The 27,785-nt window shown below is 54.8% G+C and overlaps 1 protein-coding gene across 6 annotated transcripts in view; it reads right to left on the bottom strand.

Annotated features, from left to right (window-relative positions):
• NR5A2 (nuclear receptor subfamily 5 group A member 2) overlaps positions 1-21,833 on the bottom strand; it is an 84,188-nt gene extending 62,355 nt beyond the window's left edge. The window contains exons 1-5 of one of the 6 annotated variants that reach the window (XM_045184591.2): positions 21,549-21,833; positions 12,077-12,168; positions 8,221-8,339; positions 6,591-6,732; positions 3,789-4,435 (exon numbers count right to left, since the gene is read on the bottom strand). In XM_045184591.2, the coding sequence (XP_045040526.2) occupies positions 3,789-4,435; positions 6,591-6,732; positions 8,221-8,339; positions 12,077-12,168; positions 21,549-21,658 (1,110 nt within the window). In that variant the 5' untranslated portion in view covers positions 21,659-21,833. Of the gene's footprint in view, positions 1-3,788; positions 4,436-6,590; positions 6,733-8,220; positions 8,340-9,067; positions 9,196-9,273; positions 9,401-12,076; positions 12,215-21,548 lie in introns of those variants that run through there. The other 5 variants (XM_024576116.3, XM_045184593.3, XM_045184592.2 and 2 more) reach the window with 5 other exon arrangements.
• Positions 21,834-27,785: the final 5,952 nt, after the last annotated feature.

The following is a 27,785-nucleotide window of genomic DNA, read 5'->3' on the forward strand; positions in this document are numbered from 1 at the left end:
CCCTCTCCTGCCCCAGTTTCTCCGAATGTAAAGGAGGCAGTGGGGTCCAAGCACCTCCCCCTCCTCTCCCGGCCCTGAAAACCCCTGCTTTCTAGGCCAGGAGGCTGCTGGGGCCCATGAGCAGTTTCGGCAGCTGCCTGTTTGTTGCAAAGCCTCCATCCCTTTGTGCCCTGGCTGGAGGTGCCAACCAGAGTGACCCTTGTAGGCGCAGAGCGAGGCCCAGAGGCCCCGGGGGCCTCTGCGCCTCTTCCCTGATGGCCTTCAGCTCCGAAATGGCAGTTTGTCCGGGAGAACACTGTCCTCCTTTCTGTGTACGTGCTCGACATGCCGCAAGCTGCAAGCTCGGGAGCGATGAATTCCTCCTCCTCATTCCAGCATTTTGGGCCGAGACCAGAGCATCTTTTTTGCACCCGATAAACATGTGGAAATACTAAACAACCCACCACATTCCCCCCGGCCCTCTGTCCCCTTAAATAGCAAGCAAATGAACTCTGGATTCTCTCGCACACAGGGCAGAGAAAGTAGGGTCGGGAGAGGGAGCAAGGGGTCATTTGCAAAATTGCCTCATTATCCTATTACTGTCCGGGAGCCAATGGGTGCCTTTTCATCTTGGGGTGGGTGGCACAGTCATAAGCAATCTGCCCTGTATGTTTATCTCTTGGCTAATTTGCTGAGAAGTTGAAAGAAAAAGACTAATGTTTAAAGGGAAGGATTCATCTTTTTTTCTGACATTTGAAGATTGCAACTTTTGCAGGCACATAGGTAGGCTGAGGACTGGACCTCGGGCTCCAGGGGATTGGGAGGCCACGCCAGGAGGAAGAGGCCTTTTTGGGGGGCAGTCCTCACCCAAGGCAGGTAGGCGAGGCCCAGGGGACACCCCACCACGCCTTGCCTGGGGCGGGGTTTCCTGGGCTGCCAATCCTGTCTCATTAGTGCCTCGTCAAATCAGTTTAGTGGGTCACGACCAGGAATTTTTTAAGAACATGAAATAAATATGTAGAACATACCAGAAAGTTTCAAAGCACAGAGAAGGTGGTGTGCTGTCTAGTGAAACTTTGGTTCAGCGGTGTGTGCGTGTGTGGCTTGCTCGGTTCACCAAATTCCAGTGCAAAATACATTTCCTACCACGGGTCAGTTAAAAACGCTAGAACACCACGGGCTTGGAGAAGTTCATGCCGTGCCGTCGCTCGGCGCCAGCTTCTAACGCCCTGCTCTGCTTTCCGATCAAGTAACGTCATAAACAAAAAGGACAAGGGATTCTCCCGAACGGGAAAGGCACCTCACGGCTCTATATGTAACTCTTTCTCAGTTATTCTGAATTCTACGTTTCCTCCTCTGAAAAATACTTCAGTTGAATCACTCCTGCCCATGGAAGCCCAAGGCAGATGGGGTCAAGTTGGTGTTTCTTTCTGGGGGGCACCTCCCCTGATGCTGCAGGAGCCCCCCGTGGTTTGGATGTTCCTTTGCCTTTCAAACCACATGCTCACCAAACCCTGGTCCACGCACCACACCGCCATATAAATGATTAATGCTGCTTTAGTATGCCCATTCCCAGAGGTATTTATATTTTAGCCAAACAGCAAACCCCATGCCCTGTTAAAGAATCTCAGAATTTAGCGACGGCGGAGGAAAAGAGAAGTTCGGAGAGAAAGTGTGTTCTCCTAGCCGCCCTGAAGTCCTCCTACTCATGGCTCTGTGTATATTTCCTTTCCAACCTTCGCTTTTTACATAAAAACAATATGCGAGATTTCTTTCCCTGTGGATTTGTGAAATACAACTTCAGTATCTTTGGTTTTTTTTTTCATAGTTATTTACAAAACTGTCTTCTCACAACATCTTTGAGAGGCAGGCAATATTTTGTCTTACTCAACTCAGCCTTCATCTTACACCCAGCCGCCTGCCTGGCAACTGGCGGTTCTCAGTGAGTCAGTAATGACTTTATTACACAATCGCAGTCCTCCAAACAGAGGCGGCAACATTGTTTCCCCGCATGGAGCTAGGAGGAGAGGACGCGCGCCTGCTCCTTCCTGAACAGACCAGTAGTCTTGCAAAGCCTCCCTGTGCACTGGTCCCAGAGCAGCAAGAGCGCCCATTGGCTGGGTTATCTTCTGTGTGCCGGGCCCCCAGGACTGGGCGCTGTGCCCACAGGGTCTCCTTTACTCCTCGCGAAACCTTTCGAAGCATTGCTCCCTCCCACCTCCTGCCCCTCAAGGCCACGTGTGCAGTCTAACAGCTGAGAACACCAGCCCGCAGGACAGGCCGACCCCCTGCCCACCTATGGGAACGGTGCGGTGGGGAAGTCACAGCCAGTGCAGCGCAGTGCAAAGCTGCCTTCCTCCGTGCTTCACGCCCTAGCCTTTCAGCTGCATCTAAAACCATCCTTCTCATCCTCATTTTCAAAGACCTTCCCTGTTCTCATCCAGGCGAAGAAATAGCAAATGTGAGAACACCACGCGGGTTTCGTTTTGATGAAAAGGCGCTGACGGGCACCGGAGGTTAGGCACTCAGGCCGCCGCTGGCCTGGCACTGCTCACCCGGCTTGCTGGCCCTCTGCCCCCAGAGCGCCCTACCTCCAGCACCTTCAACTCAGCAAGAAAGCACCTGGGACCAAAGAGCTGTGGGCCTCCGCCATCCCCACGCATGCTGCCGGGTTCCACCAACTTATTCGGATCCATTCAGATGAAACTTTTCCACGGACGGGACTGCTGTGAGTGCCCGATGCCTCACTCCCACATGGCTTCTGCGGCCCCGCGTCCTCCACACGGACAGTTTTTAGCAGAAACCCCGTAAAGGCGAAGTCTGCTTTGTCTTGTCCTGTGAGGGACTTAAAGACCGCCCCGGCTGTCCGAGTGCTCAGAGACCACGAGTGGTAAGCAGGCACGTCACCCCACCACGACAGCAAAAGGAGGACGTTGTTTTTGTAACGGATACACTTGGAAATCAAATCCAGAATGCACGTCTGTTTCCGCACCAGAGAACGAAACCACGGACTGCCGAGTGGGCTTCGGTAGTCGCTCCGAGGTCCCCAGCCTCTGTATAACTTTCCCGCATTAATTCAGTCTTAAGTTTCAGGAAATAAAATAATTACGTAGTTAAACAGAGGTCCTTATGCAAACAAGCACCGTGTTTACAATGTACCAATCCATTAGCATCAACGACAGACACAGGCTCTGAGACCTAACCCGAGCCAAGCAGACCGGCCCTCAGCAGGGGCTGCCCCCTCAGCAAACCCAGTAAACATCCTAGTGGAATTTGCTCCAAAAACAAAGGCTTTACCAACCAAAAGTCAAGGTAAACAGGCAGTAAATACCGACTTGATACCGCTAACCGGTGGTGGGATCTGAGCCTCACCACAACTCAATGTTGGCACTTTTTTTTTTCTTTTAAAACGACCCCATTATAAGCTAGGTCTTGACTCGGTCATTTTTTTTTTCAAGTTTACCTGGTGCAGTTTCCCATTGACTTAAATTATCTAGCCATAAACCATCTGAGTTAAAGGGAATAAATAAAGACCTTGTACTTTCCAGGAAAAAAAAAAGAGCCTGTTTCCCATATTTTACCTTGAATGTCACCCCTACAAATTAAGAGCTACACAGCAGCCCCACGAAGTCGAGCTGCGTGCGTCCTGAAGTCAAGGTTCATCTCTGCAAGTGACCCAAAGACGGGGACTCCATAAATGGCGGGGGGCAACAGAGGACATCAAAACCAGGGCACGCGCAGCCCCGGGAGCACGCTAATTAGGAAGAGAGCAGGGTCTCGCTCGAGCGGGACCCGCCGCGGGCACATACCTTCAGCTCCCGGAAGAAGATGCTGCTCCTGGCCCACTCGACGATGGAGAACAGCGTCTGGTCCGCCATCTTGCACATCAGCCCGAAGGTGCTCAGCTTCTCGTGTTTGCTCCGGTTCGCCTGTTCCTGCTGCAAGTAGGCCATGATCTTGGCCTGCACTTGCGGCTCGTCCGGCTCGCACTTCAAAAGTTCCAGGATCAGGTGCGGGATGCTGGCCGGGGAGCTGGTCTGGTAGCCGTCCACGTACGAGTAGCCCAGGATGGACTCCGGCGAGCTGGTGTAGGGGTCGGGGTACTCGGACTTGATGGCCCGGCTGGGGAAGTGGCTGTAGGTTTGGTAACCTTGCAGGCTGCCGTGAGGTGGCATGGCCATGCTGATGGGGGAGGTTACAAAGGGACTCCGGTCGTAGTCTGTGGGAGGCAAGGCAGCGTGGCTCAGAGGTAGGCCCTTGGAGGCGGGGTGCACGTTCTGGATGGCGGAGGAGATGCCCAGCTCGGACGGCATTGCCTGGATCACCTGAGACACAGCTTCCAGCTTCAGCCCGTTGGCGCGAATGAGGGCTTTCTTCTGCTGCTTCAGGGCCCTGTCTCTCTTGTACATCGGCCCGAATTTATTCCTCCCTCCGCGCATGCGGTCGGCCCTCACCGCTGTTGGGGCGGCAAAGGGAAGTCAGGGCATAAATAAGGTGTAAGTTATTAGCATTCCCCAGATAGCCCGCTGTTTCGACATACGGGAAATTGACCAGAAGTGGTATGTGTGGTTGTTTCCTTTGTAATAGTCCTCAAAGATCCCCTGCAAAGCCCCGTCCTCATTATTTACGAACTGTTTCCTCCAAGGGTGTTTATCACCAAACAAATATTTGGGATATGGAGGGACCTAGTAGCCCTGGGGTGCACTGAGAGATCCCCCTAATTGTTGCCACTCCTAGAGGATACTGTGTTGCTTAGGAGCATCGTTTTTCTCCTAAGCATCTGTTGCTATTATGCCAGTTACATTGTGATTCTCTCTGTAGAAACCCACACTGCCGAGAGAAAAAAAAGACATCCCAATAACCCATTTCTAGGTGGCACTGTGAGTATTTTCTCTTAGAACATCCTCCTCCTTCAAAGCCATGGCGGCTGATTCGCTGCAAAAGGGCTGGGAACATACTTCTCGTTGCAAAATGATTTTCACCTGGACTTGATCAGGTCATCTGATGTGGTGATTGTTTCCAAGTTTAGCCAAACCGGACATAATTAAAGCAAATTCACTTCAGAAGCTGTCCTGGTAGCCCACTGTCACAGCGCGGCACGGAGTACGGGGCCACGTCTACTAAGTCAGTCACTCGCTCCAAGCCCATAGCGGCCAGTGGACAGATGCCAGTGACCTCTGACAGCTTGTGTCATGCTGAGATGGCTGGAGGTGACGTTTTTGAGGTTTTTATCTCAGGATTAGTACAACATTAACAATTTATGGCAAAACTAGGCACCCAGAGATAGCAGAGTTCCCCACACGGGTGAGAATTTACTGAATAGTCAGTCTTTCCATTTCACTGGTAATGCCAGTGACGTACAGTTAAGAAAATATATGCATTTTTTCAGGTAAAGAAATGCAACCTTTTTCTCTTGTTAAAAATATCAATGACATCCTAGGAAATCACAACATGGAATTTTTGACATTTTATTTTCTAGTTCTCCTACTACAGTACGCCTCTCTCACATTATTTGGCTTTTGAAAAAGAAGTGATTACCGATAAAGAAATTAATAAACACCCATTACTTCCTTTCAGTCTCTTGTTAGAAGTCACACAGACATGACAGCGCTCGTGATAACCAAAGCGGCTCCTTCTATTAGGAAGGGATCTTTTAGCAATTCAGCAGACTTACTGGGAGTTTGGGGTATGTCAGGCCAGCCTGCATTCGGCATAACAGAAAAACTCCAAACACAACCAGCCTGCGTCTCACCGATCAGACAGCGGTCTCTTGTGCCCGCTCCTGCCCGTGGTGTGCACCGCCACCACTGTGTCATTTGCAGCCCACGTAATCTGTGTGTGTGCAGGGGGGTTGGTAGGCAGGCGTCTGAAGAGCAGCGACACACCACAGTCGCCCACCAACGACAAATTATAAGCGGCAGGCACACAGGAGCTTCCCCGCCTGCCAATCTGCACGGTCATTGTCAGGCCTGGCTCTGCTCTTTCAACGTCAAGTTTAAGGTGGCTTTCGAACTGTTCGTCATTTTCCAAGTTTCCTGCTTCTTGACTTTTTTATTTTGCAGGCTCAGTCATGATCTTAGTTAAAAAAAAAAAAGTGTGTTCCCACACTGTCCAAATCAACACTCTCCATGAGATGAAACTTTTGACGGTGAGCGCTCATCCTTAGCCAGGAAGCACGCAATTGGTGGCCACACTTATAACGGGCACATCTATTTAAAAAAGGTTCTAGGTGAACTTTCACTCAGGCATTCTGATTTGAAAGCTTGAGGATTGTTTTTGCAGATTATTTTTATTTGTTCTCAGTTGAATTGCTTGTGTCTTATTTTCAGCTAACCTATTTTTATTTTTACCATCAAATGCAGCTTACCCCCCCCCCCAAAAAAAAAAACCCAAAGCGGGGCACCGCTGGTATTAAATTGTTTTTCCTGGTTGATTTCACCAGGGTTAAAATGAAACTCCATCTCTTCCTTGGACAAAACACAAAGTCTTACATCACTGTCAGTGGTGGTAAAAGACCAGGACAATAATGTTACTATATTATAGATACAATGTTGTTTTAAATTCCACGTCCTTGGAGTGTGAACAGGCAGGCGTGTTTAGAAGAGTCTTACCTTCTAGCTTCATTCCAACACTTAGACATTTTTGGAATCGGCAGTAAGGACAGCGCTTCCTCTGTGTTTTGTCAATTTGACAGTTCTGGTTTTCTATACACGTGTACCTTTTATTATTTTGGACCGTTCGCTTAAAAAATCCCTGTAAGACAGAGAAAATAGTGAGACACATTATACACCTAACACCCGTCTCTCTTCCATTGTTTCATTTTAAGGAAATCACCCGCAGATCTTTACGTGGCCCCATGGAAGCCCTTTGGTGGGTCTCTGGTTTGTTTTACATTTTAACAAGATGGACCCTCCCCAACAGCGCCAGGGCCTGGTGCAGATTTTTCTGGCACCGGAGGTCTGTTCCTGAAGAATCACATCAACTCCGGAGAGTGACCACCACTTCATGGCAACAGTCAGAGAAAACTACACCCGGGAGGGACCAGTGCTCTTCCCTCCGGCCCTTCACACCCAGATAGAGGTGGTGGGGCCGCCGGCCTGGCTTATGGCGTCCCACGCAATCCCAGTGACAGACCACGGCAAAATGCCGGTGGCAAAACTGACCAGCAGAACATCGCAGATCTTTCACAAATGTCAACATCAGGCGGTTAAAAGCAAAAGGATTTAAAGAGTAAAAATGGGAAAATGTTCATAATTCCCCTGGAATGCATTTCAGTGTGGGAACTGTTTAAAAAAAAAAAGTGAAACTAATAGGGGGGCTAGGAGAGCAGAGAGATGGAGCTTAACACAGAACGTGTGCTTCCTTATATTTCACTCCAAGAGTCCCCGGAAACAAAACCCGTAGCGTTATGACACAGTAACAACGTGAACCGGGGCGCTACAGTTTTTCTGTTCATCCTACGAGCCATAAAGTGAAACGACCTTTGATGTTGAGAGGGAAGGCATTTTTCTGGCAGTGGTTTAAGTAATTGTACTGAATTTTCCACTTTAAAAAAATCTTGAAACACAGCGAGTATCAAATATACTGGGAATATATATATATGAAAGGTCTAAGATAAACCCTTCACATCTAACTGATATTAATAACAATATAGCACTTTTCACAGATTGCTTCCCTCCATTTAAATAGGTCATAGATTCATGAAAACTATTCTATTATAAACTAAGACCTGGTTTCTTGTTCTTTTATGATATAAATTTCCAAAAATCTTAAAAATTATTTCTGGAGTAAATCAGGGTGAAACCATAGAGTCGGGAATTTAGACTTTTATGTCTGGGGATAACAAATGTTTGAAGCCGCAGCCCAGAAGCCTCTGAAGTTGGAAGGTATTTGGGAAACGCTTTGTCATGGCCCCTCTCAAGAACAACATGCTTTAAATACACACAAGTCAAGCCAAATCAATACTCAGGACTGTTAGAAATAGAAGTATCTCCACAGCTCCATCACTCCACTGCAGTAAAATACCTCCGAGCCACGAGAATGGCAAAGTTTTCTAAACAGCATACACGTCTTTGCCTTGTGGATTCAATTCCAAGACGCATTTCCCTAGCCCTGGCTCCTGCCCTCTCGTTTTCCCATTGGGTCTCAAACAGACAGCCCACACTGAGCTGCCCCAAGCCACCCAGTGGTGGACCCGGGTCCCCAGCGCCCCATCTCTCAGGTAGCAACGTGGAAGCCCACCTTGCAGCTCTCGCAGGTGAGGAGCCCGTAGTGGTACCCGGACACTCTGTCCCCACACACGGGGCAAAGCTCCTCCAGGTCTTCATCGTAGGAGTAGTTCACCATTTTAAACTGAGACACTGAAAGAGAAGAGAGAGGGACACACGGACCCAGTTAATTCCCTCGGTAGGCGGCGAACAGCATGATGGGGGCTGGAGGGCCAACACTCCGGGGTTGATACAAAATAACAATCATTTCTACCCAGGGGTTCTTTAGAGACCTGCGCTGCAGTGGAAGTAAACCATCTCTCCGCATCCAGGAGTGTGCAAGTTCATATACTTTTTTAAACTTAAAAATAATTCCAATGGCTTCAACATTTATCCACTGACCTCGGTGCAACACACGACTGCAAAGCGACCCATCCGACTACAAACAGGAATTGCCTTAAGTAACAATTTCGTATTTCTTTGAAACTTCCTTGAAAGTTCCAAAAAATGTCACCTTTGCCTGAGGGACCGAAACAAGCACACCCAATGTCCCCCGCTCTGGGAGGAAGTTCGTGGCCAGCACGTCGCCATGCGGAACTGCAAGCCCTTGGCAGAGAAACTCAATCTGACCCCAGAAACCCGGGTCTGAGCAGCGCCCCTTCCCGACAGCCAGCGGCGCCCGATGTTCAGGCCGGTGGGGATTAACCGAACCGGGTCTCCCGGATCCGGATACTCTCATCGCCGCCCATTTGAAAATCTTGTGTAAAAATGAAAAGGAAAAGGGAAGGCGCAAGAAGGGAGGTGGGGGAAAAAAAGGAGTCAAAGAGACACGGGAGGGTTTGGGCTCGTCCCAACCACGGAAGTCCTGGCCTGAACTTCACCTGTTTTCGATCTTCCCTGCAAAATGCAAACACCCCGAGATCGCCCTGGTGCAGTTAACCCGAAATGAGGCCGCGGGCCGCGCCGCGGTGACCGGGCGACAGTCCTCCTGGGACGCAGCCCCGCAGCCCCGCCGAGCGTCTTCGTTCGGCGAAGGTGGATCGTCGGTGCCCAGGAGCGCAGTGGCCGGAGGGGCCCCAGACCGTACCTGGTCCAGTCCCTTCCCGAGACTCCGAGTCTGCGCCGCCCGCACAGGTCGCGCGCCCTCGGGCACCGTCCTGTGAACCCGCGGGACGCACTAGCCTCTCGCAGTTGCTCAACCTCCCCTAACACAGGCGCACAAACACCGGCTCGGTTTGTTTTAAGTTAATCAGTGGCATTCGCAGGGGGCGGGGAGGGGGGGATGGGGAACCGATGGCCGAGCAGAAGTTTCCTGATTTGTTTACCGAAAAGGAAAGAGAAGTAGCTGCCCCATCTCCCAAATACCTGGCCACTCTGTCTCTTTAGCGGGTTCCTTGCCAGTGATTTGTGCTCGCTCTCTCTCTCTCTCTCTCTCTCTCTCTCTCTCTCTCTCTCTTTTAAAATTTCTGTAAGGATTCTGTGGGCCCCGGAAGGGGCCGTGGGGAGGGGTAGAATTTGGTGGCCCGCGTCCAGCACCGCTGACTCAGAGCCCTGGGCTGGGGTTGAACCTGGAGTCAGGCATAGTTTTGGGGGGGAATGGGGGGAAAGTGTTCCAGCAGAGCCGGCCGCTGGGCTCCGCGTACAGAAATAAGAAGCCACGGAGCCCGGTCGTCCAGGACGTCTGCCTGGGTCCCCGCCCCAAGCAGGCGGTGCCCCCGTTTTGAGAACCTGGGGTTTGGGGAGATGGAAGGTTGGAGAAGTTCGATGCAGTCTCATCAATCCTAAAACTCGTGACTATTGTCTGCGGCACGTTTTAGGGACGGAAAAAAAGTGTACTTTACCACGTCTGTTATTTCCTCCCTCCTTGTCCCCCAATACAGTCAACTCCAACTTCGCACCTAAGGGGCACGGAGACACCACCGTTCACAGGGGACTCGGAGCCCACTGTGGGGACCCTACACCGAAAAGGCTGGGGCTGGGGTGGGGACACTCTTGGAAAATTCAAACACGGAAGCCGTGCAGGGAGACAGACGCCTTTGTGCAACACGGGGGGCGTCTTTCAGAGTTCCCCAGGTGGTGTAACCCAGGAAGGCGTTTGGAGAACGGAATCCGTCGGGACAAAGAAGTCCCTATCTTGAGAAAGTGGAGGGAAGGTGGGGCCTTGCAAAGTTGGGGCCTTAGAGGCCCGTGGAGAAGTTCCTCCGAAGTTGGGCGCACGTCTCTATGCAGCCGGTTCTCCCCACGCGTCGGACTTTGGCGCGTCTCAGGCTGAAACCAGAGCAAACGTGGGAATGGGGTCTGCGTCCCGAAGGGCTCCTCCCCAGGGGTTCTTCTCGGGCCGTGTGGCCTAGAGGAAGCCTAGCCAGGCGCTTTCGTGCCCAAGGCTAAGAGCGCGCGCCGGCGCGCGCGGCCAGCGGCTCTTCTGGAGCTTGGGGCACAGGGAAAATGAACGTTCTGCTTTGGGGTCGTGTCAAGAATGCCCCTCTCAAACTTTACAAAGAAAATATTGTAATGGTATTTCCCTCCCATACCCCCCCCCCAAACTTCAGGCTCCAGCGTCTCCGTGGGTCCCACGGAAACACACGAGTCAGGATGAGAAGCAGAAACTTCCCTTTTGGACTCAAAAATCGCGCCGGCCTCACGGTCGCCCAAAGGAATCCTCTCTCTCGGCAGCGGGCGGCTGAGGGTCCCCGGACAGGGCTTCTCTGGCAGCAGGTCGGCTTCTCCACGCCGTGCCCCGTGCTGCCAATGCGCGGGGGACCCCAGGGACCACCAGGAAAGGCCACTTTGGGCCAAACCGGTTCCCTCCACAGCCAACCCCTAATTTGGTCTCAGCCCTGGGGACTTGCACAGCCCTTCCTGGAGGGTTGGAGAGACCCCAGGATCGCAGAGACCCCAGGCCTGCCGCCCCCCCCAACCCCCCCCACACCCCGCCAGCCAGTTTCTCGAGCGCGGCCGAGCGGTGAGCTCACCAGCCCTGAACTCTGATCCCGAAACCTCCCAGCCCTTTCAAGTTCGCTCCCGGGGACGGCAGGAAGCGTTCAGGGATCACAGGCTTGCCTGCCCGTACATCGTGCGCGCGCGCGGGCAGCGCCGAGTGTGGAAGACCGTAACCCTTCCGAGCATTCATTGTTCCCTCCCCCGCCCAGGGCCTCTGCGGCAAACTTCTGAAGGGCTTCTTGCAGCCAGAGCCGGAGTCGCGATTTGGGAATTCGGTAAAAGCGCAGCCAGCGAGAGCCAGTTTTTGTTAGCGATCGGGAGCAGGGAGAAATACACATGACCCCCACGCGCCCCACTCTCGGGCTGCAACGAGGCGCGAATTACACGGCCCAACCCTCCCCCACCCCTTCGAGAAGGACTCTCGCAGAGCATGGGGTTGGGGCCACGTCTGGTTCTTCACTTCTGCCCGCTCTTCTGAACTTGCCTGGGTCGGAGCCAGTTCCCAGAGTGCATGCCTGGGCCTTGGGGTTGCCCATCTGCATGTGAACGCCCGAGACAAGCCTTGCCGCCGTCACCTTCTCTTTCTGCAGGGGACTTCCCCGAGCAGACTGTTCTCCACACCAGCGCACGGGTCACCTCCCCACCGATTCCGGGGACCGAGAACCTGCTCGGGTTTCCAGTGACACACTCCTTTCCATTCTCAGCTACCTTCAGCCTGAAGCCTCCACTCCGGTGGCCAGAGAGCGCGAAGCTTCTCTTCTTAATTAGAAGCGGTCAATCAGGCATTACTTGGAAAACGTGTCCCCCCCGCATGGTTCTAGAGCCATAAACTTTTATGCCTGCCTGGAGAGGGGGCCTGACGCCCGCGCGTGGCCGACCCGGCCACACCAGGCGCGAGGAGCCCGGGCACTGTGGCCGGGGGAGCCGGAATGCCGCGCCGCGCCGCTTACCTTGCATGTTTTCCGGCATCTGCCCCTGGTCCCCATGCGATCGAGCCAGTCCCAGGGCTTCCGTCTCCACTTTAGGCAGCATGACAAGGCGGCTGCGGGCGGGGAGAGGGGCTTGGTGTCTGTCAGAAAGCCCCGCACCTGGGCGCGAACGCAGATTCAGCTCCGGCGGTAAGAAGGATAGGGCGCTGGGGGCGTCCGCTCGCCCTCCCGCTCGCTGGAGTGTGCCTCAGCCTCCTCCGGGGCTGCGAGTCCGGACCCCTGTGCTCCGTCCAGTCCCGCAGTTTTGAGCCGCCCGGAGCCGCGAGGAGGAGACAGAGGGCTCGAGACCCGGCGGAGCCCGAGCGCGCTGGTTCGGCTCGGCGAGGGTGGAGGCGGAGACAGAGGCGAGGGCGCAGCTGCCCGGGGCGCGGATCCGGACGCGCCGAGCTCTCGGTGCGCAGCAGGAGCAGCCGGGCAGAGGTGCCGCCGCACCGCGGGGCCGCACTCTCTGCAGCCGAACGGCTCGGCGACTCCCACCCTTCGTGCGCCGCCGAGCTCAGGATCGGCCGGGGTCTCTGGCGCGCGCTGCACTTCTCTCCTCTCCGCCCCTTTCCTATCCCTGCTCCCTGGCGCGCGCAGTCACAAGTGAGGAGTGTGAAGTTCCTGCCTCGCTCTCCCGCCTCCTTCACGCCTCCCGTGGGTCCCAGGGCAGCTCTTCGCAGCCCCGAGGGTGACGGTGCAGGAAGGGAAGAGGGGACCAGGGGGAGAAGGGAGGTAAGTGGGCCGGGGGCAGGGGAGCCTGCGATCAGGGGTGATGACAGTGACCGGGGACTCGGGTTCCGGGCTCGGGTCGGACCCCACGCGCCAGCCAATGAGGAGGCGGAGCACGCCCTAGTCCCCGCGCCGGCCCCAACCTCTTCACCCCGCCTAACCCCCCTCCCACCGCACCCAGGCCTGGGGCGGGGGACCGGGATGCTTCCGGGTCTTACAGCGGGCGAGAGGCGACCTCTGTCTGAACGCAGCTGCGGCGGCTGGAAGGCTGGGGCTGCGATTTCCGTGAGCCGAGGGGGAGCCGAGCGGAGGGATGGGGTGTGGGGTGCGCCCTCGTGTGTACGTCGGCGAGGGGCTGAAGGGGGGGGTACTTAAACACCGTATTCAACAATCTAAAGGGGAAAGATGTTGCATTCAGCTGGCTGCTCTTTTCAAAAGCTGAGCCGACCGCCTCGCCAGGGTCTCCAGGCTCCCTTCCCAGAGACGCTCAGTCCGCGCGGGTCCCTGGCGCCCTGGCGCCCTGGCGTGGCGGAGCAGCCACGTCGCTGCCGCCGAGAGTTCACTCACTTGCCGGAAATTGGAGGAATACCTACCCCTGTTTCTCCTTTCCAGTTCCTTTACTCACTTAGCGCCTCCCCGCCCCCGACCCCGCACCCCAAACCAAGGTTGTCTTGGCGACAGGCTTCCTGAATTTTAGTGAACTGCGCCCCGTGTAGAACGCAAACGTCAGCCTGGGCTTTTCCTTTTCCACCCTGGCGTCTCCTCGGTGGGCCGAGCCGCAGGAGGCCCAGGGCCCAGCACTTCCTAAAGTTTTAAAGAGCCATCTGTTGGGCGAGCTCCTCGGCCGCCAGCGCAGCCACCGCTCTCAGGTTTCCAGGTCTCATCCCAATGAGATGAGACCAGCGTGTTCCAGCCTCCTGGCGGCCTGTGAGGTGCAGTGTGTGCTGGAGACGGGTCACGACCCGAGTCCACGCAAGAGGGGGTGGGCTTCCATCTCAGAAATCTGCGCGTCTTCTGTTCGAGCGGCCCGTGCAGTGTGTGACGGCTGAGAGCGGCTCCAGTCTGGGCTGCGCACAGCCGCACTGGGGTAGGAAAGCCTTGCTCCCCGCCCGCCCGCGCCCGCTGCACGGACTGCTCGCTGGCTGGCTGCTCGGTGCCTATTCACAGTTTACCTTTACTGAATGTTGGTTTTAGTAGCAGCTTCAGGCTCCATGGAAACATTGAAACTGGGGGCTGGGGTGGGGTGGGGGGTTGTCCATCAGTTTGCAAAGGGGAGCGGGCTGGAGTCGCTACAATTAGTAATTAAGATGCTCACACTTTCCAGTTTGTCGATCCATAGTAGACAACTAGTTGTTTTGAATATCACTGTGAAATTATATATATATATATATATATATATATATATATATATATATATGTATGTATTTCCACAACAGGAGTTAATTTCAGGGCCCAAATCAGGGCTTTGCCTGTGGATTCAGGTGACCTTTGAAAATCAGTAAATTAGTTTAGTGCAAAGCCTTAATTTAGGACGGGGTCCTTCCCGTGCCATCAAAGAGCTTGTGGGGGCACTTATGCCGCCTCCCCAGCTCGGGCTGGCAGCCTGATGCTGCTGGTGGGAGGGGCGGGAGAAGGACTCGAAAGGATGGAAAGAAGCAGACCCTTGGTAAGGGCCGAAAGCCGCCTCTGGACTCGAGGTGGGGTCGACCCCGCGCAGGAGAACTTCGGGTTCAGTACTAACCCAGAGCGACTCTCAGGGCCAAGCCCGTGCCCCCTCGCACCTCTGCCCCTCCCCCAAAGGTGGGGGCTGGTGGGGGTGGAAGGACAGCTGTCATTCCTCTACCTCCTCACTAAACGAGAGGGGCGAGGGGCAGGTAGGGTGGGGGCCCAGGTTTTAAATATCCGCCCTTAGAATAGTGCGCAGCCCTGGGAAGGAGGGGAGGCCCCAGGCCTTTGGCTTTCGCTGAAGGTCCAGGCCAGGCCACGCGCTGCTTCACGAGCAGCAAAACCAAGGGGTACGGAGGGCGCAGGCGGTGTCCTGCAGGCGAGGGCCAGTCCCATCCAGGTGCCCTCGGAATCCCGCTTCCCCCACTCCGCTTTGGATCAGAGGCGGTGAGGGTAGCGGGTTCTTCTGCTGGTGCTGGCTCTTCTCAGAGAGGACTCGCTCTCGCCTTCCGCGTCTCAGCAGCTCTGTCGCATCCCTGGGGCGGCCGCAGAGCGAGGGGCGGTGCCTGGCTTCCTCCGCCAGGCACATCGCCAGCACCCTCCCCACGCCCTCGCGTGACCACTGACCTCTGGTCCCTCGACCCTCCCATTCCGCTGCGTGTCCCCCACCCCACCTCTCAGAACCCGTCACCCACTCGCCCTGTGCGGAGTCTGGGTGTCCTAGGACACCCTCCCCGAGGGCTGGAGAGGAGGGGCCGCGCTGCCTGCGCGGCCTCGGGCTGTCACCTGGGGATGGGTCCAGGTGGCAGAGGCCGCAGGGCGAGCAGGAAGGGGCGGCCATGGCGTGGGGCGGAGGACAGGGCCCATGTGGTCTGGACTGACCCACAGACACACAGACCGGTTTGAAAGGACAAGGCGCCCCCTTCTCCGCGGGACACAGCCCCTCGGTGGGGACAAGCTCAGACACCCGCAGGCCTGGTGCCGGATCTGAGGGTCTTCCCTGCGCGCCTGCCCACTTAGGGCACACTTCCCTCCCCTGCCCTCCACGCCCCGTCGCCCCTGCCTTCTTTCTGACCGGGGGTGGGGGTGCGGGGGGGTCTCCAGGGCTCCTCCTTGCGGTTCCTGCGGTCGGAACGCGTTGATTGACGGTTGCAATTATAAAGGCTGAAGGCTCGGGGAGGCTCCCGCAGCCTTGATCAGCGCGGGGAGCGCGGCCCTGGCGTATTTCATTCCGGCGCAGCGTTGCAGGCCACGCGCCCCACTCGCCCGCGCGCCGCCGCCAAGAGGGCCTCGCACTCCCCACGCGTCGGCTCTCCTACCCGCCCGCAGCTCGGGGAGCAACCTGCCCTTGACCTGGGCTGAACGCCGACGGCTGCAAAGGGACACGACGTCAAGGTCCTCAGCGGTGGTTCAAGTTTCCTGGGCTCGGCAAACTCAGGCTGCCGAAGGCGCGAGTGGAAGACCCACCTGTCCCGGCGGCTGGGGGAGAACCTCACATGACCCCTCCTCCCACCAGACTCGCGAATCTACGTCCTTGGAAACAATTTCCAAAGCTTCCTCCAGTCCTACTTTTCGGTGTTTTTTGAGAAACCAGAAAAACGCATTACTTTTCTCACAGCATGTGTCTAATTTTTCAGTCCCAGAAAAAAACAATCTAGATTCCACCACACCCCCCGCCCCCCAAATCTCTAGCAGAAACCTCAGAAGAGGCGGCTTCCCAGTCCCCTGACCTCGGGCTCGCCTTACGTGTCCGCCCTTCCCACTCGAAAAGCCCGAGAAGCGCTTCGCTTTTCTCCGGGAATGAAGTTTAGCAAGAACTCCAGAGTCCGCCGCTGGGCGCGGGGCGCTGGGCTGTCTGCGCCGCCCCCGCACCCCTCCCGGCAGGAGTCCCCAGCAGGAGATTTTAAGTAAAGAGGAATTAAATTGCCACTCAAGTCTATACATTACAAGGACCTTCGTATTGGCTGAGGCTTTGAAGAGATAAACTTGAATAGGCGAAAAGTCCTGTTTTGTTTTTTAAAAAAAAGAACAATCCCTTTCTAATGTCCGTGAAAATAAGCACCGCGGGCTCCGCTCCGTCTGCACCTGCCGCGTGCCGGCCCTGTCCTCCCCGCGGCTGAGCGTGCCAGGTGTCCCCGGGACCTGGGCGCCTCCAGGCTCCGCCCCTCCCTCCCGCAGGCCGCTTCCCACCCTCGCCCGGGCGGCGGGGAAGGTGAGGTTGAGGAGTTTGGCCCGACTGGATTTCGGCAACCCGCAGCTCCCTGGATGGAGGCTTCACTGTAGAACTTTTTGACTATTTTCTCTAGGGTGCCCTGTCCCCACCCGGGGACCCCGCGCCTCCCACCTTGGGAGCACTCATGACTTTTCGAGGGACCACTGGGGGAGATGGGTGGCTGGGGACACAAGTTTGGGGGGGAGGGTGGTCCAATTTCACCCACCCCTTCTGCTCTCTGATTGAAATGGGGATGAGCCGTCAGCTCCAGCCCAGAACTGGAGCCACCCTGCCATCCTCGGGACGGACGAGGAGTGACGTTCCCCAGGGCCAACCCGGCACCAGCAGGCCACCCAGCCCCCAGTGAAGCCAGCGGAGCCCTTGGAATACAATTCCCTTCGTCCCCAAGCCCCTCCTCAGCCTGGACTGGCTGTTCCGGCAGAGCGGTCACCAGAGTCCGACCAGACTGGAAGATTCAGAGGGAACACTCCCTAATTCTGGGTCACACTGGGTTGGGCCTCGGGGCTCCTGCCCTGGGCGAGCCCCCTGCCGGGGTCTCTGGGTCCGGAGATTGCAGAGCGACAGTGGAGGGAAGCCGTGGCAGCAAGCCGTGGCAGCAAGCAGGTGGAGTCCCTCGTGGACAGCAAAGACAGTGCGTGTTTGCAGAGGCAGGCAGGGCCTGCGGCGGCACCGCCCCCATGGACTTGGGGACACGTTAGGGCTGTGCAGTTGGGGGGGGCATGTCACCTCCCCTCTAACCTACAGACAGTTTTTGTGACTCAGAGACGGTGGCTAGCATGCCCCGAGGTGGGGAGAAGTGCTTTTGCTTTCCCCTGGGCTTCTGGTCTGGAAACTGGGAACTTGCTTTGGGGACCTGGTGGGGGGGTCCCCACGGGTTATCCCTGTCCTGTCGGGACCGCAGGAGGAGGTGGGGCACAGGCTGTGGAATCTAGAATCCAGAAGCAGAGACTGGAGTCGGCACCAAGCTAGAGTGCGGGCAGGAGTGGGACCCGCATGGCTCTGCTGGAGACACACCCTGATTTGTCACGAGTGCTTAAGAAAGGGTGGAGGTACTTAAAGGACCCCTCCCTGTCCCACCTCCCTGGGGACCTCGGGCTGGCTTCTTAGAGGAAAAGCCCTCTTCTCTCTAAAGGCAGCCACTCATTTTGAGCGGGTCCCTGTCCTTCTCGGACCCGCTCATTACGACCAGCGGTGGCTCTGGATTCCCCCACGTGTCCTCTCCCGCTCTGTCCGTTGCCCACCCTGCTGGGCCCCCCGAGCACCCAGGGCTGTCCCCACCCTGAGGCCCGCCTACGAGGGATTCAAGTCTCACTTCCCCTGTGGAATGAGCAGGGTGATAAAGAGCCCTTGACAAATCCCTTAATCCCAAATGCCTTTCTGAGGAGTCTGAATCCAGCCACTTGTTTTATATGAAAACTCCTTCTTAGCAGTGAGGGGGAGTAAGGGGCCCCTTTGAGGAGAGAGCCAGCGTCTGAGATTCGCACCTCTGCGTTCCGCTTGCGGTTCGCTCTCCCCGAAAGCTGTGGGGCCCTGAGTAAAGCGCTTGACCTCTCTGTTGCGCTTTCACCAGTAAAACAGGGTTTTAACAAAGTCAGCCATATAGGTTCATCCGACCGACCGAGCCAGGAAAGCAGCATCGATGCTCGGGGTACAACTTAGCTCCCCTTTGTTCCCTCTGTCTCCCCCTGACCTCCCCGAAACGCACCTCTCAGTCAGGAGACTGACCGGAGGGGGCCACTGGGCAGCGATGCTAAGGTGACCGGCTGGCCCGAGTGCTCCCCATCCTCAGGGACCAGCTCCCTTCCCCCATCTGAAACTGCTCACCAAGCTGCCTCTGCCCTTCTGTGGTCAGGGCATTTGGAGTTTAGAGGTTGGGTTTGTGTTTTCTTATCAGTCACCCAAAACACACCTACCAGAGCCTCCTCAAAGACTGAGAAAGGGGCAGATGTCAGGAATGTGTCTGGCCGCTTTCAGTCCTCACGGGCCTCCCAGGCTCACTCAAGCTCCCCGGTCACATCTCATCTCTTCTCTGGGTCTCCCCAGACCACAGTGTCCCCCAGACTCCCGCAGTTCCTTGAAGCTAACGGGATTTCTCCGGGAAGTTTTTGTTCCAAGAAGGGACTGAGTGAGGACGGGCAGCCCCCCAAAGTAGCTTTACCCTGCGGTGGGTTCTGGGCTCGGGGAGCCTGATGCTGAAGCCTGCTCTGTGAGGACTGTCCCTGGGGGTGCTGGTGGGGGCTGGGCCTCCAGGTGGCAGCCTTCCCAGGGCCCTTCTCTGGCTCAGCTCAAGTTCAAGGCTGAGTCCCAGATAACACTAGACTGGGTGTCTGGGTGGAAGGGTCAAGTGAAAAAAGCATTGCCAAACCTCTGTCCTCCCTTCCTCCACAAACCTCTCTTGGTTTATTCAAAGAGGCACTAAAGAAGTCCTTTCGCCCAAGTCCCAGCTGTGGGCGGAGGTTTCCGGAAGCACCGGTGTGGGTTGGGCTGGGGTGGGAAGGAGAGGAGGTGGCAGAGCTCAGCTTCCCTGAGCCAGAGCCTGGGCCTGGGCGACTGTTTCTGGAGGTTAGCGGGACACACAGGGGCCCTTGCTTTCCACTGCAGAGAGACTTGTGGGCACAGGGCTTCCCAGACGTGGTCACTGCAATAAAACGAGACTCCAGGAGGCCACGGGGACCACAGAGCAGAGCACTCTGGTGCCCAGCAGGGGCCCAGAGAGGCAGCTTTTAAATAAACAGAGGCCCACGCGCAAGTAGACACGCAGAATTGCTGTGCAGTCGGCAATGCTGACCGACCCTTCCATGCCTTGGGCACGGTTTTGAGAACCTCTGTCCCCTGTCCCATCTCAAAGCTGCCAGGCGACCTCAGACACTGTGAACAGCTGTGTGGGGGGGTTCTGCTCAGTGGGCCAGCCCTGGGCAGTCCGAGCCCAGTCTGCGAGGCAGCTCGCCCCCGGGGGGAGGGGGGATAGGGGTCAGCCTCTTGGGTTCTACTGTTCCGTCTGATGACTCGGCACTGGCCCCTCTTTCTCAGTCAGCCCTTTGGGTGACTGTCTAGCCGAGAACCCGGGACGGATGGACTCTTCAGCACTCCTCCGAGGCTGCCCCGTGGACGCATGGGCTCTGCCAGCAGCCTCCTCGGTGACTCAGAGATTCCAGACCCGGACATCTCAACCACCCGTAGGGCTGCAATACCAGGGAATGGGGAGGAGTGTGCCGGGCCGGGAAGGGGCGGGTGGCTGCGCGCAAGATCCGGAAAGAGGTCTCGTTTGCCGGGAAATGGCCCGGAATTTTGTTATCCCGGAGTCCGGCGCAGGGAAGCGCTTGGACACGTTTAGGGTGTTGGGGAGGCTGGCTGGGTGCCTCCCTCGGTACTTTTTCCCGAGGCGCAGCCGCAGCAGTCTCTCCGGGAGGAAGACGTCCGCGCGTTCCCGGCCTCTGCAGCCAGCCAACCCCCCAGCGGCAGGTGTTCCGCGCTTTGGGGACCTCCGGCGCGGGTGGCGGTGGCCGAGGGGAATGCAAGCGCGCCACCTCCCACCCCTGACCCTGTTGAACCCACCCGCGGCCCGAGCTCTGCGCCCGGCGATCGGCGTGTGTGGTCTCGCGGCCCCGCCCTGCTCTCGCGCGCGGCCCGGTGCGTTCTGGTCCCCGCGCGCGCCGCCCGCGGCCCCGGCTGAGCTGGCCCTCGCCGCGCGTCCCCGACGCCGAGCCCACAGAACGCCCCTCCCGGCTGCCGCCTGCAGGGACAGGCCACCCGCGAAAACGATTTGGAGTCGTTCCGTGCTTCCTTGTCAGCCCCGTTCCCCTGCTTCTTTCATCTGCCGAGCAATCGGTCCCCTGGTGCGCCCTGCGTGCCTTTCCCGGGTGTTCTTCGTAGGTACAGGACGTCTTTTTGGTCACCATTTCCTCATTGATACACGCCGGGGTGTAGTGCGCCCATAAAAAAGCAATCACTGCACTCATGGGGTCAGCTGGTCATCAAGGGAGCGGGCGGGAGAGGCCGAGCCTGGGCGTTCCTCCTTGCCCCGCAGAAGCTGGGGCTCGGAGCGCAGGGAAACCCCGAGGCAGCCCAGGAAAGGGCTTCAAGACCCGGGGACCGGAAGAGGCACAGGACCTCCAAGAGACCAGTAACTGCAGACCTCTGGGATTCGCTCCCCCTGGCCCCCCACTTTCAGGATGGATCCAGTGCTTTCTTGCCGTGACATTAACAAGTTCGTGACTTTCTCTCCTTTTTTTTTTTTAATGAAAATTATCCTTGTGGACTTATGTTAATAAAAACAAGACATGGCCATTATTTTGACAAACAGACAGTAATCCTTAACTAATGATCGTATATGGTTTTTTGTTTTTTTTTTTGTATGACTTTTCCTTGCCAGAAAACCCAAAGATTTGCTATGGTATCTGCTATGAATGAGACAGGGCACCGTGGTGTGGCTTGTAACTTCACAAATGTTCGGAAGCTGTCCGATAAAGTTTGATCAGTGATCGATCAGCCCATACGGTTCATTTATTTCAGGTTCACATGTTAGCTTATTATTTCTGATTAAAATTCCCAGAAAGTATTAGGGATGGAATGGATACATTGCCCCAGCTACTTTAGGCTCATAGAATGATACCAACAACATTGGGTATAACAAATACTATTTGAAGTATCCACTTGCTCTTGTTGAACTTCAGGAAAGATAAGTGTGTGATATAGACGGGCTTATGTGCTTTTCATAAACACAGCAGGAAAGCGGTAACAATACCAAAAGCATCAATGAAATTACACGGGTTCATGGCAGAGCAGAATAACAAACAGATAATCAGTAGAGTGACTCCTACTTACCAACAGGTGTCTGTCCATGCTTCAGGGGTTCTTGTAGCCCCCCCGGGTGCAACCTGGAAGACATTCTTACTGAAATCACAGGTGGTCCTTTGGCGCGCAGCAGAAATCATTGGGCACAAGAAAAAGTGCAGCTTGTGAAATTTGCGGACTTGTGAGAGGACGCACCTGACCACGCTGACCTGTGCTGAAAGTCTGAAAAAAGCAAGGAAAAAAAAATCCAAGAATTCAGAAAGTTCCAAGTAAGTCTCTCCCTGGACTCTGTACTTTTTTTAGCATTCGTGACCTGCCGTAAACCATGCATCCAGTTTCATGATGGTGCCTAATTAGAAAAACGGAAACTTTTCATAGGCTACATGGGGTCACGTGACTCTATGCAGGTTGATAAGGGGACCCTGTTATAAAGTGACAGCAAAACAGATAAGAACTCTTGGCAGATACTGGCAAAGAAATGATTAACCCAGGAGTGGAGAGGCGCTAGGCGTGCGGAGAGGGGAAGGCTGCCGGGCTGAGGGGCCAGGGGATCACACAGCAAATGAAACTCCACACTGGCTCCCATCCACCGACTCAGCCCAGGCTTGTGACACGGCCCTTGATGTCATTGCCTCTTTGCGGAGGGGCGGGCAGATGCAGCTCCGCTGGCCTCTGTAAATATGTTTTGCATGATAACGTTGGCAGATATCAGTCCTGTAAGTGATGGCTAGAGATAGGGCTGACACTTTGAGACTTCGAAGGCAGCTCTGCCTGTTTTTGTCAAGCGGTGTTTGCTGTTTGCGTGGGGCCTGTTCCCCAGCTGAGGGTTGAAAAGGCAGCCTGTCTTTTTTCACCCCCAATGAAAGCAGACGTGTACTTTGAGGTTAATGCTGGCAAAGTGATGAATGTGCAGTCCATTCCCCACGATCTAAGTTATTCTTTGCTCAAATCCATGGAAAAGCCTGGATCAAGGAACTGTCGCTCAAATGAACAAGAGTAGTTCTAGGTTTTCGTGAATCGTCCCCGTTGTTCCTCAGAGTAATAAGATCTGGTTTCTTCAGAGCAATGCGTGTGTTTTCCGATTTGTTTTGATTTTGCTAACGGAGCAAACTTCTTTTGGTCTGACATTCTATTTGAAAAACTCAAAATGTTTATGAACAGCATTTTCCCCATCAAAATTATATTTTGGGGATTAGATTTCACTGCATACAAGAGAAAAACCAGAATAACAACTAACAAGGAAGGCTTACATAAGACTTTTATTTCTCTCTTATGAAAGAAGTTCAGAATGCAAGGATCCCACAACAGCTCCACAAAGTTGCCCAGAACCTGGTTCCTTCCACCTTACTACCCTCCAATTCCTCATGTTCCAAAAGAGCTGCTAGAGTTCCAGCCATCACTGCTGGGAAGTGGTATGGAGGAAGGGGAGAGAAGTCACGCTCCTTTATAAGGTACTTCCTGGAAGTACCACATAAAAACTTTGCTTGCATCTCACTAGGCAGAAATTTAACCTGTACTCACACTTAGCTGCAAGGGAGGCTGGGAAGTGAAGTATTTTAGCTGGGCAAGTAAATACGTATTTTAAACAAAAAAGACTCGGATGATTATAATCATTCATGTCCATTCTTGGCAGGGATTTCTTTGAATAATCAAACAATAACATGGCACAACTAAAAATATTCCTTTGTATGTTTTAAAGGACATATGGCAACATCATGCTCGACTTCTTTAAGCCTTGAATTCTTCTTAATAAAAATGACAAAAACTGTGGGCTCCAATGGCGTTTTTTTGGTGAGAAGTAGATGGGAAAGTGTATAGAAAGTGCTCCATGTCATGAATGAAAGTGCTTTAAACATGCATAGCTGTCATGTAAAACCGGCGTGGACATGTGACTGGGGCCCTAGGGGAGGAGACACACGCCTCCCTTGGTGAATTTTGGAAGACCACATCTCCTTTTTTACATCTTGTGCTGGCCGCAGACACCATTTGACACCGTTCAGAAGGTCGAATAGGGTTCTTCCAGTTTAATAGTTTTATAGAGTGGCTTGGTTTGACCCTCTTACTCTGTATAAGGCCCAGAACACAGGTAACGACAAAATGACTGGGTTTCATGCTTTGTTCTACGCTGCCGCGTAGACAGGATAATTTTACAAAATGTGCAAAAACATCGAGAGCTGATAGACAGCGTTGCTAGACTCTCGCTGACTCCGACGAGAATCTTACAGAAACACGATTTGCTACTCGTCACCCGCTGACTCATTTCCCTGCCGAGCCGCATGCTGCGGAAACATTACATCAATGAGTTAACCCGGTCCTTTGAAGCTTATCTATCAAGTGAATAGAAATAGATATTCGTGCGCTGTGAGAAACGAACATGTTTTTGTGAAAGAGGACCTGGAGTGACGGTCACACGTGGCACCAACAGCAGGTGCTTGCACCTCGGAACTTACACGCCCCCCGAACCGGGGGAAGAACACAACCTCAGATTTTAGGGACCCCTCTTCTCAGCGAAGGCACAGTCGGACCACTTCCTCTTGGCAAACGCAGGCCTTTTCCGTTCCTGCCTTCTGTGTCAGGCGCGGTCCGAGAGCCGCCGCAGAGCGCTTGGACAGCGACTGCCCCTGGAGAGCGATAGAGCGGTGTTGGCCTGCCGATGTCAGGAAGGATTCGTGGATGATTGATAGATAACTCATGCGTCCAAGGCGTCTTTGCCGAAACCCAGAAGGCCTTTAACACCACCGTGTGCGCCCCACGCTGCGTGGTGGTGTTCAGGTTCAGGTAATGAGTCCCTGCCTCCTGACCACTCGTCGAAGGCATGGCGGCATGCCCGTTAGGAGCTGGTATTCTTGCGACATCGCAGTTCTGGCGGGCGTGCAGGAGCGCCTGCCGGGAGGGCCCTTGGAGTGTGCTTATAATTCGGGCGTGTTGAGAACCGGCACCTAAATCGCTCGTCATTCAAATGCGCTGGTTGTCCCGGATACTGGGGGGGGTTGCAGAAAACAGAAATGCAGAACCGGGTAGTTCCTGCCAAACCACAGCCGAATGGTGCGCTTGGGCTTGTACTCTTACCTGATCGGCACTTGTCACTGCCTTTATTTAGGGCCCAGGCTATTTGACACTTAAAAAAAAATCAGCTTCCTTAACCACTCCCCTAACCCCCAAACTTTTCAATAACTGTGAGAAATGTGGCACCTGGCCGGAAAGATAAGTGACTTTGACACAGTGCTGTTACGGCTCTGCAAATATGACTCACTTTTTTAGCACTAATCATTAAACAGCCGCGGCCACTCTCGGCCATGGCGGCGTCTACAGCTTGCATCTTCGGGAGGCCTGGCTTGGGCTCCCCACGGTTGTCGTAACCTGTGATGTTTGTCCACTGGCTTACGGCTCCCATCTTTATTCAGAGTGAAGGAGATGAACTCGGGATCATTTTGTTTCCATGTAAGACCTTTTGGAACATTTAGGCAAATAGCTGAACCCTCCATAGAGCCTGCAACGTGATATCCCTGGGAGTCGGCCACATAGTAGTTACTTTAAAACGTGGACCCGCCAGGTAGACGTCAGGCATCTTCGGTGCATGGCACGGACTGCTGTGCGTTACCTGGCACCGGCTGGGCGACCACCCGGCTGGAATGGTCGTTCCGGTCGTGCGTCCCTCTAGAACGAAGTGTTGTGTACGGGCGAGTCCTGTACGGGGTGACGGGACTCGGTCGTGAACGTGCTTCAGTTCATCCAGCGGACATGGCTTTTGACCTCTCAAGCCTTGCTGGAAAAGGGAAATGTTTCATCAAAAATGATAACTAAGGTAGAGTTTAAAAATACGTGTCCTCTATACAGTTTCTCAACACATGCAAATCTGTGGTTGATCAAAACACCCCTCCATAAGAAAGCCATAAATATGTTATAGTTTCCACTGTATTTTGGGAAAGACAAGAAAAAACCCAAAGAGAAAGCATTCGTTGAAAAACCAAAGCTGTCGAGGTCCTTAGAAAGGTCACGCACACCATGTGCTGTGGAAACAACGAAAACGAGTTTCCAGGAAGTGGGTTTGCTTTTTCCCGTTTTTATTTCCGGAAATCTAACCAGTTATATCCTCAAGCCATCGAGCAGGACTTATTTTGGGCACTAAAGTGTTGTGGATTTTTTGAAGTCCTTTTACTGTATTAAACACGTGGCACGTGTGGCATTTGACACATCGACACATGGCCGTTCCTGGGTCCTCGTGGCCTCCCGTCCCAGGGCGACGGTCTTCCTTGGGGCTCACGTGCGTCACTCGATCGGAGGACGTCGCTTTCTGAATCGGGCTGGCTCCTGTTCTCTCTCTCTTGTTCGCTGAGAAGTGCATCTTCTGTTTGTCTGAGCCAGCGCCCGGCACAGGGGCTCAGAGAGAGAAGATTCAGCGGGAACATTATTGAGGGAACAGAGAGGGAAGAGACAGCAGACTGCTGACCACGGGAACGGGGTGAAACTGATAGGGAGACAGAGGAGTGAGGAAGGGAAAGTACTGGAGGATAACGGGAGGGGCGGGGGTCCCCGTGGCGGCAGCCGGGCTGGTCACTGGGGGTACAAACTGAGTGAGGTGACCGTGCCCCGGCGAGCAGGGTGCAGCACGGGGCCACATGCCGAGCAGCGAGTGGGCGCTGGGCTGGGCTCTGATGCAGGTTGTCTCATTCACCCATGGCAAGCACCTGCGTTAGGGAGATGATGTTAATTCCTCCATGGGGCGAACATACCCAGAACTGGTTTAAGGGTGGGACAAGTAGAGGTTTGTGAAGTCCAATTATGTGCCCAGGTCAGTCGGCTGGAAAGGAAGGAGCGCTGATTCATGGGTCTGTCTGGTTCGGAGCCTCGGGGCCCATCACCCCGCCTCCCCGATCCTCTAGGGAGCTTGCACCAGGCCTGGCTTCAGCGTCTGTCCAATAAGGTCAAGTGTGTCCCATCAGCCACCGTGGTAAATGGCAAAAATGCCATTTACCAGAACCCGCCTGTTCTGGTTCTGGTCTGCTCCTTTACTAGTTGGTCACACGGTAATTGACATTCTTACGTGGCTGTCCGGCAGGAAGCCAGATCCAGAAGGTCAGCATGTCCCTGAGAGAGGGCGGCCAAGCCCTTCTGTGGACAAGCTGAAGGTCAGCGGTGGTCATGCCTTTGTCCGCCGTGGTCGTGACGCTTGGGCGTTCTGCAGAGTCTCCTCTGTCATCTCATCGCCCACGGGTCATCGTGAAAAAAAGCCGAGGACCACGGGTGGATGCAGGTTGAGGGGTGGTCTTTTTCCGTGCTCAGGGGTGGATGTCCCCCACTCAGGGGTTCCGCTCTAGTCCTAGGTGAGACCCTGGTCACAGCCTGCCCTGGACTGGCCCTGACTGGGAGGGGACGGCACGGGGGTGACTAGTTAGCATACTCAGGGTTCAGCTTCAGGCGGAGCTCACAGGGGGGTCACCAGCGGGGGAGAGAGAATGGCTGGGTGGGGAAGCAAGCAGCACTGTCCCCTTGCCCCTTAGGTCATGTCTTCCTCTCGCCCACCTGCGCCCCTTTAGCAGCACTGATTCCAGGGAGGTGGGGATTCGGAGTTTGCAGAGCTGGGGTTGCGGTGGGGAAGAGACGCACGCAGGAGGTGAGAGGGGGCATGCAGGTCAGAGAGTTGGGCCAGCACCATTTCCTACCTGAGTGTGTGTGCGCGTGTGTATATCTCTGTGTGTACCCGTGTGTGAGTGTATGTGTGTATGTGTGTACATATGTCTGTGTTGTGTGTGTGTGCATTTACCTAGAGGCAGTAGAGGGCTAAGTTTCGGTTCCAAAGGCCACAACTGGGTTGACGTCAGCCCAGCTGTGCTGGGTGACCTTGGGTCAGTTACTTAACCTCTCTGTGCTTCCATTTCTTCATCTGCAAAATGCGGGCAGTAATTATACTGTGTCTAAGGTTGCTGAGCATTTTTGACTGGAGCTAAAAATTTACCGAGTGCTGATCGGAATCGATTCTAACCACCATCTATTCATCTTAAACCTACATATGTATTAACAGAAAAGCTCCGACAGACTCCTTGGAGGGACTATCGGGAGTCGCCATTTCAGTAAAGCTGCTCCGAAGTCCGTTTCTGATATCCGAGTTGATGTGGCGTCAGGGAACCAGGGCGCGTGGTCCGGTGAGGTGGGTGGTGTGTAGGGGTAGGATTTTGTGAGCTTCAGTTTGGATTTTTTGCGATGCTGTTCTTTTTCTTTTTAGCGCCAGTTCCTCAGCTGTAAAACCAGCTGCAATTATGAATCTGC

Source organism: Desmodus rotundus, chromosome 10 (assembly GCF_022682495.2).
Source record: "Desmodus rotundus isolate HL8 chromosome 10, HLdesRot8A.1, whole genome shotgun sequence".
NCBI lineage: Eukaryota > Metazoa > Chordata > Mammalia > Chiroptera > Phyllostomidae > Desmodus > Desmodus rotundus.